This window comes from Chelonoidis abingdonii, chromosome 8 (assembly GCF_003597395.2).
Source record: "Chelonoidis abingdonii isolate Lonesome George chromosome 8, CheloAbing_2.0, whole genome shotgun sequence".
Classification (NCBI taxonomy): Eukaryota; Metazoa; Chordata; order Testudines; family Testudinidae; genus Chelonoidis; species Chelonoidis abingdonii.
In genome coordinates, this window is record NC_133776.1 from 90,811,992 (window position 1) to 90,826,465 (window position 14,474).

A 14,474-nucleotide genomic window follows, 5' to 3' on the forward strand; every position below is an offset into this window, starting at 1 on the left:
CTATGACAACCACGGTTACACTTGGGGATGAGTGAGTTTAAAATGAATTGAAATGCTTAGGTGACCAAACCCAGGACTTCCCAGATGTGTTGTTATTCAGACATTCAGTAGTTTGTTTTGCTACTGAAAGTATGTGCAAGTGCACTTGTGTGCCCATTTAATTATGTACTTGACTTTTATATTTCATATGTGCAATGCAGACTAATCTTTGGACATCTTAGTGCAAGATTTCTCTTGCATTCCTATTTTCTCCAGCTTTATTAGTGGAATGTTTTCAACTCTGTCCTTTACCGTGTGTTTTTCTCTTACAAAAATTAGTCATTTTAATGGAAATGAGAATTATTAAATAGACAAATGAACATAGAGACTTTCAAACCTGGAGATTTCAGTCTAGGACTGAGGGTAAGTAGCTAACTGCCAGCCCCACTGTTTACATCTGGAAGTGATTCGATGTCCTTTACTGAATCCTGGGCCATTGCTGGGAAAACAAGGTCAGAAAGAAACTTTCTCAACAGGTTAGATATAAAAAAGGGGGAGTTATGTGTTGTTAACTTGGTTACTGTAGCAGTATTCTATTAATATCTTAAGGGTAATTATTATTGGATTACTTTGTATGGGTCTCCAATAACATTGTCAAAATATAATATGATACTATTGCTTGCTTTAATTGTTTTGAATTTTCACTGGTATTTTTGTTTCAAGAGCATGAAGTGAAATTTGCATGCAAAATGTTGATCAGGGCCTCATTGTGCAGGATGCTGTAGAGCTTTGAGGGGCAGACATAGTCATATCCCAAAGAGCTAAGATGAGTAACATATAAAATTAGTGGAAGAGGGAGATAATCATATATATTTATGTGTGTCTGATTTTCATATCAATATAAATGTTTGCTTCTTTAGTGTTGGAATTGCATAAATGTAGTCTTTCCCTAACTGTCTTTGACACTGGTTTAGATTCAAAACCAGAAAGGTATTAAAACCTGTCAAGAGTTTGCCAGATTATTGGCAATGTCAAATCAGACACCAAACCCTACCCTTGATTTTCCACATAGCCAGACTCTGATCCCTAACCTGAACCTAATTCAGACAGTCATCTCTAAAGTAATATGAGGAATATTTTCATTCATCTGAAAATCTCTACTACATCCCATAAGAGACAAGCTTTAAAACAGAACTCCTACCCAATGTCTCTTCCACTATCATAAAGAATATCATTTTAAGGAAAGGAGTGTCCTTCATTATGGTCCCCTGAAATGAATTATGGATATCAGGGCCAGTCTTAGGTTTTGCAAGCCTCTATAAGAAATAATACCTGAAATACACAGCTCCCTCCTCACTTATATCCACATACCCCATTCATATCTGTATACTCACAACATTCCAATACCCACTTCTTGCCTATGAGCATCACCCCCACCCCATGCTGTGGCAAATCTCCCCACCACATTTATGAAGCCTAGTGACTCCTTACACAAAGCGTACATTCAAGAGATAGAGTAAAAGTGTACATTTCAGGGCAGGGATTGGCAGTTACAAAATTCTGTCTGTTGTGGGCCGCTGGCACAAGAGTCAGATGGGACCAAGAAAGGGATTCAAGCATTGTGCTTTGTCTGGCAGTCACATTTGTACCTCAGGTACAGTAACATATAGAGGTTGTACAGGACTTAGTACTACTGCAGGTAAGCCCCCCAAAAGCATGTACAAGATCATCATCATAAATATATGTGTAAATCCCATTAACTGCTTTTCCTTATCATTTTTCATTAACTCACGGTGCATTTTTTGTTTGTGCTTCGCCCTCCTTGATTTATGTGCAGTTCCGCTGTGCTGTGAACCTGAGGCTGAGAAATGTTAGTTGAGTGCAAAAAAAGTTAAATGGGCCACAGGAAATTGTTTCATTTGCTACAAGGGAAAAAAGTTTTCCAAGTTCATGTTTTATACAGTGAAATAATTACTGAGCAGTGACTATCTTCCTTTGTTTCTTGGAATTATCAGTGTAATATTATTAAATGATTTATATCTCACAAACAGATTATGTCTTGTATTGCATTTTTGAGTGAGAGAACACGATCTCTGTTTTACAGTTTTTTTGACACTTTTGCATGACCATTTAAAACTTTCCTATTTACTATCAGATGGTTCCATTAGTCATGCTTATAATTTTTCTGAATTTCCTTATATTCTGAGTCTTAAAAAACGTCTTGCCTTTACTATTAGAAGGTGATACATACCGAGTTGTATTTACATATAAAGCCCTGAACTACAGTTGTTAACATTTTGCTCTGTACATAGAGCCCAATTTTATAGACTTGATAGCAACATTTTAGTATATCCTAAAGTCCTTTAGGGGAAGCAGTGTACTTAGACAGAGGAGTAATCATCTAAGTTTATGAGACCATAGATACGGTCTAGTATTGCAAATTTGTCTTTATGCTTCCGCTGTTTTTCAGATAATCTGAAAACGTGTTTATGCACTCGTTATACTCCCCCAAAAATGGAAGACATAAACTGTTACAATTTGTAACATTTTCTTGATAGTATATCATTGGTACATCACTTTTAAGGTAGCATTACATCCTAATCTTAGTTGTATAATAAATAAACTAGAAATACATAAAATCTCCTAACTGCAAATATAGACCTCTATCTGTCTTAAGGGATGTGAGTTGAATTTAGCTCAAATGTACTTTAATTCAAATACTGTTCTTGTATTAATATAAAATATATTCTGTACATTGAAATATTTTACCATCGAGCTATGAACCAACATTTTAAAATCCTTTTATAAGAGAATGAAATTATGCTGGCTATTGATTACTAGGCCATTAGAGCCTTAATAATAGCTTTCAGTTCAGCATTTCCTTGCCTTTTCCTCTGATCTTTTTGAACTATGTACCATATAGAACAATCAATATTGCATATATTAGACCATTTACATTAACTCTCAAAAATCCAATAGGTCTCCATTTTTAAAGGAAATAACAATTTCATCTCATTGTGTCCAAAAATTGTAAACCAATTAAAGAAATATTGACTTGGGAAAACAAACAAGAATTTATTATATCCTTTTTCCTTATTTCACATTGTGGTCCCGATCCTGCTCCCATAGAAGTGAGTGGGAGTTTTGCTGGCCCTCGACTGTGGAATTCCCTTCCACCAGAAATCAGGATGACCACGTATCTTGCCACCTACCAAGCGAAAAGTAAGACCCACATCTTTGAAAAAGCCTTTTCACCATAACAACCTAAAAGAATAGTCTGGCATCATTACCCTAAAGATAAGTGAAAGAAATATTCCACCCAAAATAGTTATGCACAGTCTAATATGAGGGAAGGAGAAGAATATAGTCCTACAGATGGTTTGATGTCTTCTGTAATGTTATTGGTACCCAGAGACTGCAGTGGTGTGATGCCTATGTAGGCAAATGCCGGATCCCATAAGTAAGGCTCCTGCTATAGACCAAAACAAATTTCCTGATATATTGCTGAGGGATCCAATCCAAAGCCAGATGAAATCTTTTCATTGACTTCAGTGCGCCTTGGATGAGCCCCTTGATAAAAAGCTAAGTCTTAATTTGAACTTGAAATACCTAAACAGACCGTTAAAAATAATATACTAAATGTAGGAATAGAGCTATTCAATTTTTCTCTGACATGACTAGCGAAGTGTTAAGTCCTAAAATGTATGTGCTGTTTTCTATTAAATGTAAACCGTAGAAATATGGATAAATTCTCTTTGAGTGATGTACAACATTCTTTAATCTATACAAATCAGTATATTATTGTATTCAGTATATTCAGAGAATTACTATCTATTAAGTAAGGTGGTGCATAAAGGCCAAACTCAAAATATTTGTTATGAAATTATATGCACAACATATTGTGAAATATCAGTGCATAATAAGGAAATCCTAAATGTGTGCGAATAGGCTGAGCAAAGTAACATGAGATGCTTATATGTAAGCACCAAATTCTGTAATCCTTATTCATGTTCAACAGTGCCTATGCATGTGATTAATCCCACTGAAGACTTGCCTGAGTAAATGCTACTCAGTATAAGTAAGGGTTTCAGAATCTGGCTTTGTGGATCACCAAAAGATCCCCCAATGTGGATGACAAAAAATTTTAATGTGAGAATTTATATTCTGATTTAATTACTCTTCTATAGAAGAGATTTGAGTACAAAGACCTTTAAAAAGGTAAACTGTTCTACCCTTTATTTTATATGATCTAGCATCTTTAAGAATTGAAACCTTTTCTTTAAAATCCTATAGTGGAAATGTTGAATATTATACTCATCGCCCCATTGTACATTTTATTCTACCTTTGTCATGAACATATATTTACCATATCCTTAAGGTCAAATGGGCTTGTTGCAATATAATCATTTCTTAACATTCTTGATTTGAGCTATTGAGAATACAGTTTAGAATGCATTTCCTGTGTCCTCTTTTACGCATAAATAGGGCTTCTGATTTTTTGGTTTAGACAATAAACGTCAATAGAGCACCCTAATACACAAATAAATAAATAAATGAAAATTGGTGTTTATCCAGTGATCACTAGAAAAATACTGGAATGGTTACTTGTATCTAAAGTCTTGTCTACATGGACCAGTAATGTGGATTACAGGGGTTTGCTTTCTAAAGTGCATCAACATGTTACACTGTGTAGAACCCTGCTGGTAAGCACTAAATCTTCCCTGGTGAGCTTTAATGTAGTGCTCTTTGAAGCAGAACTACATTAAAGTGAACTAGGGAACATTACAAAGAGATTGCTCATTACAGTATCTATTTCTGTAATGAGTAATATATATAATATACATTACTCACTCCAGTATATACAAAGAGAGAGCCCCAAACCCCCCTTCACCCTGATTTTTAGACACGTACATGAAACACAAAATAAATCGCAAAAAATGAAAGCCCTACTAATAAATGGCTGAGAAAATCAGAATGTGGCAAAAGACTGTACTTCAGACTCAGAAAACAGAGACTACTCCCAAGCATGCATCTTCTGTCTTTTTTGTATATCTTTGTAGGAACCCACAGTATTTATCACATAATGTTTATGCAGTTGATTTCCCTGTTTTAGAGGATGAATTCAGTTTTTACAACATGATTCTTTGTCTTCTTTTCATAGGCATTTCCTATTTAAACATGGATCTGGTTCTTCAGCTATCTTCAGTGCAGCCAGTCAGAACTATCCTTTAACATCCAATACGATTTATTCTCCACCTCCTAGGCCACTTCCTAGAAGTACATTTTCTAGACCGGCCTTCACTTTTAACAAACCTTACAGGTGCTGCAACTGGAAGTGCACTGCTTTGAGTGCTACAGCTATTACAGTTACTCTGGCACTGTTGCTAGCCTATGTTATTGGTAAGCCTTTTATTTCCTTTCTGTTCAATTACCATACTTGTTTTCATCTTAATATAAATATCATGTTTTACTAATAGCATTTTCAGGGGAGTGCTTCATAAATCCCAGAAAGCAAAATACAAACTAGGCCAGAGATTGAAAATAACATGGAGTTCTAATTAACTCAGATTCTGTTAACCACAAATACTGCCTATTTAAAAAAAAAAAAAAAAGAAATATTATTCAAGAAAACATGTTTAAACTAGTTGAGGACTCCCACTGGTTTTAATTGCTGTCATTGACCATTTTCCCTTAAATTAAAAGTTGATCTGATTTTCACACTGAGTTATAACTTTTGCTGCTACTTCTATTACTTTTAAATAATGTTGATGAAGAACTTTCAATTGGATTTTGCCTTGCTAGCAACATTTAGTTTCTCTGATGTGATCACAAATTAAAACACTGATATTGTCTCCTTAATCTCAGTTTCTTTGACTAGATTTGCAACTATTTTTAAATAAACTTAATATTTGTGCCATATTTTCTTTATAAGATATATTTTGCTGTTGCAATATTGAATTTATGTTTGATTAAAAAAAATGTTGCACAGATTGAAATGCACTCTTAATTCATTTCAGGCTCATTTTTGCTTAGTAAATAACTCTGCAGTTTTGTTATTACAGTGCACTGACAGAATTAATCAAAATGGCTAAACCCTCCTTCCTCATTTGAAGAAGAATATTGTAATTGTGCTTGGAGTCACTGTGATTAAAAATCATACTCACTTGACAGCAAATCTTATCGACTTTCTAGGTGACATTTTAGTTTCACTGAACATTAATTTCCACATTTGGGTGGTTTTGTAGTCTAAAATTGGAGTTTTATAAAATATATGAATTCTAAAACATGACTGTAATATTCTCCAAACAAATGGAATTATTTTGTAGATTTGTGTGTACACTCACACACACGCACATACTATTATTTCTTAGTTTATATAGTGATCACTTCATAAGCAGGCAAGAGTTGAAGTGTCCAATACATATTTGTGCCTTGAGTATGAATACTAAAATGGGGTCATCTGAAAGAGAGGGCACCACTTTGCAAAAAACTGTCCAGAGGTGTTTAGATATACCAGATATCTGCAATACCGCCAAGCATGGCAGGGTCTGCATATAGTTTTGCATAGTCATTGGACATACTCCCTTCAGAATCAATAATTACGGGAATCATACCACAGTACTAGAAGATACAGATTGGCATTATCTCTTAAAGTGCTACCACCCAAAAAAAAATCAAGTGACTGACTTATCCTGGTCTACATTACAAAATTAAGTCGACAAAATGCCAGTTATGTCAGCCTAACTGTCAGTGTACATATTACAGCCTTGCTCCCACTGATCTAAGTGCCTTACTACACTCATATAATAACTCCACCTCCACAGGATGAGTGGGGCTAATGTTGGTGTAGTTAGGCCAAGGCAGTGTCCATGTAGACACTGTGTTACCAATCCCCTGTTGGCTACCAATCTTGTCAATTTCATGGCTCCCTGCTGGAGCCATAAAACTGACAAGAAAGCACTCCCCACTCCCAGCAAGGCTGCTTCTCGCTGCCCAGCTCACCACTCAGAGCCGGCTGCCCCTGCGGTCCCAGCTCCCCACTCCCAGTCAGGCTGCAGCCCCAGCTCCCTACAAGGTGCCCAGCTGCACCAAGCCTCCTGGCTCCCCACTCCCAGAGGAGATCAGGGAGGTGAGAGCCAGGCGGCTGACCTGTTCCCAATAGAGAGCAGGGAACGGAGGTGGCGAGCAGCCATCGGGGAGCCTGTGGGGCAGCCAGGCTCCTGGTGGGGAGCTGCAAGAGGACCTGAGAGTCTGGGCTCTCAGCTCCCCACACTGCCCCACTTAGCTTGGTGGAAGTGCTCCCGATGAGGACATTCACCACCGACCAAAAGAGGAAAGTGTGACATGAACCACTGCTGCAGTAATTGCTGCGGTGGCTGTAAGTTGACCTAATATCATTCGACTTAAGTTTTTAGTGTAAACTTGTCCTCAAGGGTTATGGGATAAGAAGCCTTTTTGCTTCTCGTTTGTATTTCAGATTTGGTCTAAGTTAATAATGACAAAGTCATTAGTTTTTGGCTGGTGCTCAGGACCTTACATGATGAGTTTGTTTTCAGTCCTGTTTCTAATAAACAGATTCCATTTTACAAAAATCTCTATCACCAATTATATTGTCTTTGTCAATCTCTTCAGCAAATACTTTCAGTGAAGGGACACAGAGGCTGAACTGCCCTCTTATATCTACCTAAAGGGGGTATATTAGTGGGACAATGTGGTTTGCATAGATGTTGTTTTTCCTTGTACTTTTTCCTGTGATCTGTATCTGTTTTGTGACTATATAGTGGACTTCAGTTTCCAGTATCAAAAAATATAGCCCAAGAATTCTTTTTTGTGTCTTTTCCCTCATTTTTGTTGTTTTTTTGCATTTGATTGATTAAATATATTCAATAAAAATGTAAGTAATATATTTTTCTTGCTGGACCCTGAGAGAGATGAAAAACATCACATTGGTGTATAGAGTGAGAGTATACACGGGAATTAAAACAATGCTGCCATGTACGTCTGATATTGATGAACATCTTGCTTTGTTCTGCAGTGCTAATTTTGTCTAAGAAACATTGAGCCCAAGGTCCCTACCTCCAATACAAACACTTTTTTTACAGTTTTACAAAATAATGTTTTGAATATAAAACCTGTCAGTACAATAATAATATTAGGGGGTATGTTCTAGAGATGTGTCAAAAACTTCAGTGCTGTTGAATCTATTGAAAAGATATGGGAAAACCCATGTTTGTGAAAAATAAAAATGTTGCTTAGAATTTTCAAAGTGCATTATGGGATTTGGGTCCCTGAATCCCATTGAATGTCAAAGTGCTTTCGGTGCCTAACTCCCTTCAGTGTCATTGAAAAGCCTACACATTGATGTTTTCTACTTAGTGTTTTTCACTCTGTGAAAAACTTTCTTTCCACCAAACACAAAACTCTGAGTTATTTTATGCCACCACCACCTGAATCCTATCTTGCTCTTTTGGAGCTGTATTTGGCTGACTGAAGTGTCCTGCAGCAGTTATCTGGCCAACTTCTCCCAAGGCAGAGTTGTATCATAACTAAACAGCCACTGGAACTGCTTTCAGTTTTCCAATTGAAAATTACCCATGCAAGACTCATTTGTATGTATTGGAGTGAGCAGTAGCTTGGCATCTTGTATGCAGAAAGCTTGACTAAGCATGTTGTGTGTGGAAAACTAAGTGGGAGTTGGCACAATCACTGTTCCAGTCTGAGAATAATATATACCAACATCTCTCAAATAGGGGGTCATGATCCATAGGCAAGACGCAACAGTGTGGCCAGAGGAGGCATAGCAAAGAGACTAAAATGGCTAATGGCTGCTAGGATCCAGAAGAAAGAAGCTAAGGAGAAGGAAGGAGGAGTAGTTCTTTCTCCTGTTTCTGCCTCCCCATTGCTGCTGTGGTTTGTCGGTCTTCCAACCCTCCCTGCCAGCGTTTAAAGATAATGAGGTGTCTCCTTCTCCCAGCTTCTCACTATCTTTAAGCAATGCTTCCCTGAGGCAAAGAACACTGCAAGTGGATTGATAGGAAGAGGAGGAAAGGAGACAAAGCACCTTCCCTATCTGTCTCTCAGCACACGTACTCAGCAGCACACAGCATCAGCTCTCACTCAGAAGAAGGTACCCCCATCCAGCATGCACTATCCGCCTTCAACCAAAACCAACAGCGTTATCTTCTTGTGATCCCAGTTCCCCCATCCCACAATATACTCTTCTCAAGAAGCTCTGTTTAACAAATGCAGCAGCATTCTGTATTAACCAAAGTTTCTGACATCTGATTCAACCTGTAGCCCTATTAATTGCTCATTGAAGTAATCTAGCCAACAAGTGACAAAGACCTAGATGCTATTAGCAACAGAAGGAAAGTTGTGACTTTCTAGTCTAATGCAGATGGGAAAGTGGGCCTGGCCACTGCTGGTGTGTGATTGGTTAAAAGCAGCTGAGTGTGTAATAAGTTGCCCTTATTGTGAACTTGTGTAACGATTAGAAGACATATTAGGAAAGCCCATAGATTTTATTTCAACCTCATCTGGTTGCTTTCCTTATCACACTAATACCATCTCACTTCATCCCTCATCCTACCACTGGGCAAAGTGCTCAGCCACCTTTACTGGAGATTAGCACTAGATGTCATCAGTACGCTGATGGGTACCATAAGTCCTGCCTCCTTATTAGCCCTTCTAATGTACTGAATAAAGGATAGGATAAGCCCCACAGAACACCACAAGTGCTTTAAGTGGACATCTATATTTATCATAGTCCTCCCAACAATGTCTGTCGTAGAACATTGCCTTCTCGTTGTGTGAGAAATGTGTGTTTCTTTAATAGATATTAAATATTCTGTAGGAAGGATAATAGAGAATAATTTCTCTTTAAATGTAAAAAAAAAATCATTTTTTAGACTAGAAAATGTGTGTGTTAAATTGGGAAATGTCCCAAGATGCATCTATCTTTTTGTTTATCCAGGAAAGTGTTTTAGTTCTAAAAGTTCTGTATTAAATTCAGATACTTGTTAACTGGGGTATCCAGCTTTAATATTCACTATGCCTATATCTGGCAGATTAAATATTTAAATATGTTCAGAGTCTGCTGTTATGAGTCTTTCATAACTTTCAAAACAAAGTAGAATGTATTATTTAAGTGGTACACAGCACTGGAAGTCCTTAGGTTAGCACAGAGAAATAATGGTCAAGCCACGGTTTACCAGCCAAGCTGTAGTGAACTCCATTTTTGGGCTCTGTCTCTCTCTGACTTCCTTCCTTAGTCAGTTCCCAGGTGAAAGAGCTCAGCTTCTTCGAGAACCCACACTTTAGGCTGATTTCCACTACGGGGAAATCGAAGCTGCTGCAATCAATGAAGCAGGGATCGATTTAGCGGGTCTAATGAAAACCCGCTAAATTGATGGCAGAGCTTTCTCCCGTTGTCCCTGGTATTCCAGCTCTCCGAGAGAAAGCTAAGTCAACCGGAGAGCGTCTCCCGTTGACTCAGTGCAGTGAAGACACCGGGGTAAATCGACCTAAGCTGCGTCAACTTCCACTACATTATTCACATAGTTGGACGAGCGTAACTTAGGTCAACTTACCCCAGTAGTGAAGATAAGCCCTTTATTCCCTGCTGGACACTCTGTCATTTTTTTCTAGGCAGGACCATTCTGAGTTCACAACCCCCCTGGTCAGAGCTTCCCACTGTTGAGTATCAATAACATGAATCACTGGAGCGTCCATTGTCTCTCTGGACCTTTTGTTGACCTGGGTCAGTTTCAGCCAGTCCCTTAATAATGCTACTCATTCCACCCAAACAGGGACGTGACATATGCACTTACATCTTTTAGCATAGCCTGAGAGCAAAATTAATCTTCTTCCCCACACTGTGTAGCAATGCAAAGCATAAGAGGAAACTGAGGATTCATAAAAATATTGCAGAAAATTCCCACATCACAAATACCAGTGCACATCATGACTTTATAGCATGGGTATAATCCAACATTGTAAACAGGACCAGTGTGCGATTGCAGAAAATAAATACTTTTCAAATAGCTAGACATTGTCTGATGAGGGGCAGAAACAATGGTCAGCTGATGAACTCCATTCTGTCAAAACCACTATAATTCTTAGATCTGATAGAGGAAGCTCTAATAAGATTTTCTAAAATAAATGAAAATAGCAAAACAAAAGGCATTTTGTGCAGGTTGTGATTTGGAGAGACTACACATTTGTGGGATTTTGTCCCCTAAAATTAGTCATAAGGCTTAGATAAGTGCTTATTGCAAAGGGAACTTTTTTTTGTCATCTCTTCACTGTTGAGAGTCTCTTTTGCTTTTGAGCCAAACCACACATTTCATATACTGCCAAACTTGCAGCACATAAGTTAGATACAAATAAATTAAATTATCTTATTGACTTTATAAGCAGAAAGTATGAAATAATCTGGTTTACAAAATGAAACCTGAAAATCCCACTTTTGTATATTTCTGAGTCTTTGCCTGAGTATGCTGCAAACTTACAAGACATGAGTTACTTATATAGAAATTTCAATTTCCTTTTGATTACAAGTTGAGCAAAATAGGTCATTCTAATTATTTGCTTTGCAGATGAAGGGCCAGAGCCTTGGCCCTGGCAGTTTTGAGTTACCTCATTGGTGCAAAACAGCCAGAAAGTTACCCAAAAGGGGCAACCAAGGATGCCAGAGAGCCAGCATTGCCACTGCTCTCTGGCTTCATTTTAGGTAGTATGTTGAGGACAAGGCAGAGTGTACAGTGCTCCACTGTATCCTCAGCCAGCACAGCAGTCCTATGGGACCAAATGTAGTTGACAAAATTTAGAGCAGCCATAATAGGCCCAGGATTGAGGAAGTGGAAAACAAGCTTAGATCCACCTTTGCCACACACCATCCTACACTCTCGTCAGCTCTGTCGACTGTAAACTCTGTCACACTTAGTAGCTGGACCAAAGTCTTTAATTTAACCATATATTGTATTATTGTAAAAAAAGATATATATTTACATTTATCTTTTGCAAGAAGGATCTCAAATTTTAGAATGACTTAAACGTGTTATATAAATACAATATAATTGCAATTTGTATGTTAGCATCTGACATCTGCAGTGTACCCCAAAACACCATATAAAGAGAGGATCGCATTTTTACCTCAAATGTGTTTCCTGCCTCCTAATCACCTCTGTGGGAGCTATGTATAAGTCTGTGGGTGAAGAATGTAATCAAATAGTGCCAAAGCTAAATAATAGGGGAGGGCTGGATAAATTGGGGTTTGGCACATCAGGAAAAGATATGTTTTCAGATTAGATCTCTAATAAGGTAAAAAGTCAAGGAGACAGAGTAATGAGGCTGGTTGTTCCAGAGAGCAAGAGAGAAATGCAAGAAGGTGCTTGTATTAACAGCAGTGAGAATGTGCAGAGAGGAAGCTAGTATTGTGCTGGCAAATGAGAAAGGAGAGTGCTTCAAATGGTAACATCTTTTGCGGTGTTTTAATAAAATCAAGTAAATACTTTCTGCATGGAGCTTCATGGTCTTCCAGAGATGTTTGAAAGAGATTTAAAAGCAAACTTTCTTGAATCCTACTTGGTAAAATTTATGTATATTTAAAATAAAATGTAGTCTTTATCATGCATACTGCACTTCTATTATAGGGCAAACAGAAAGATATTTTTGTAGAAATTATATTTAACTGAGAAGAAGAATGTTAATGAAAATGTGGTGAAAAGTATTAATGAAAATGATAAATAAATATGTGCTACTTCCTTTAGTGAGCTCCAGAAATAGTCTTCTCCAAGATTTAATGGCTTCCAGTATTGTGTACACTAGTTATTACCAGAGTAATACCTAGATTTGAAGGTAATTTGTCAAAGAGCTATAGTTCACACACACAAACTTGATGGTTAATATAATGAAAATTGGATTTATTTTAAGATTGCCAGATAACCAGTTTCTGTAATGATAGAAGCCATTTAATTTAATCCAAGTAGAACTTATTTTCTGTTCAAACATCCAGCTTTACACATTGTTCAATGTGAGACCTACCTAGTGGTATCACATGGAATCTCCCATAGGCTACAAGTCAGGAGTCCAAGGCTGGCAAAGGCCATCATTTCTATAATGCAGTTGGTATTTTTCAAGAAGGAAACAGACTGTCAAAACATACAAACAGTTCAGCTAGCTTGCCAAGCTTTGGCATGTACTACAGAAAGTACAGTACTTCCCCAGCTGGAAGAGAAGACAAAGGCAAACTAGGTTAATTGGTGAGAATGGCTGACAAAATGCATAATGAAGCCAAGCTAAAAAAAGAAGTGGACCAAGGAAAAACATACATTGCACATTCAGCCCCTTGCCACGTGACATACATCATATTGCAGCATATAACATGGAAATGCAGTTCATGAATACAAACCTGCTACAGAACCTCACTTTATATTTATTTGTGTATATTATTATAATGAATTACCAACTCTTTGTTAATATATAATAGAACCCACAGCCCTTGCTAGGATCAGGGCCCCATTATGCTGCATGCTACAAAAACACAGAGGCACAGCAAACATGGTGATCCCCGCTGATTCCATTGTATCTACTAGTGATCTATGAGAGGTTAATAAATTCCAAGGCCAGAACACAGGGTATGGTTACAGAGTAGCAGCCATGTTATTCTGTATCAGCAAAAAGAACAAGAGTACTTGTGGCTTTGTATGGTTAGTATCAATGAGGTCTTCTAGACCATAAGACTCAAATTATTATTATTCCATAGGACTGTATACTGATTACATACTTTTGAGATGCTGATCTCTGTTACACCAGTATAAATCCAGAGTAAGTCCATTAAGGCCAATTAACTTACTCTGAATTTATATTAATGTAAATGAGAAGTGAATAATTTTTGCAATTACACACTGAAATCAGAATCTAGCTATAAATTAGTTAAGTTTTCTTGCCCTGTCAGGTAAATGAAATGAGAATTTGGGGCATCATGTTTGCTGTGGATATATGGATGGTGAGTCTTAAAAACATGGTGTAGAGATTTACAATACTTGTGCATCTAGTGTAAACTACTGCACCTTGCATTTTATTAGCTGTGCAGTATTCTTGTGGCCTTGCTGGCTGAGGCCATTGTATGTCCACATTATTATTGTTAAACTTGCCTTTCAACAAAGTTTACGGACCTTTCCCACATTTCATCTTCCTGATGAGTTGTAGAGCACTGTGTTTGCATAAGAGACCTTGTCTCTCTTGCATTAGCTGTAGTTATGTCAAGGTGAAATACAATTTGTGTAGCTTCCTAATAGATACAGAAGAATATTAAATACATTTTCTTTATCACTTGTCTCATCTGTCATATCAGAGACATCAACAATGTCATTTATATACAGCCCGGGGGTGCACCATCCCACGGGGAGCACTGGAAGCGACTGTGACACCGAGGGAGCTTGCCTGCTAACTACCCTTTTGTGGGGTACAGCTTGTTTCCCCTGTAGGTCAGT

At 37.6% G+C, this 14,474-nt stretch overlaps 1 protein-coding gene across 9 annotated transcripts in view; it reads left to right on the forward strand.

Moving 5' to 3' along the window:
* The window catches only part of TENM1 (teneurin transmembrane protein 1), a 1,495,391-nt gene that overhangs the window by 1,286,148 nt on the left and 194,769 nt on the right, over positions 1-14,474 (forward strand). For 7 of the 9 annotated variants that reach the window (XM_075068828.1, XM_075068831.1, XM_075068830.1 and 4 more), the window contains 2 exons: positions 3,109-3,201; positions 5,141-5,379. In XM_075068828.1, coding sequence (XP_074924929.1) covers positions 3,109-3,201; positions 5,141-5,379 — 332 coding nt within the window. The remainder of the gene's footprint in view (positions 1-3,108; positions 3,202-5,140; positions 5,380-14,474) is intronic. The other 2 variants (XM_075068832.1, XM_075068833.1) reach the window with 1 other exon arrangement.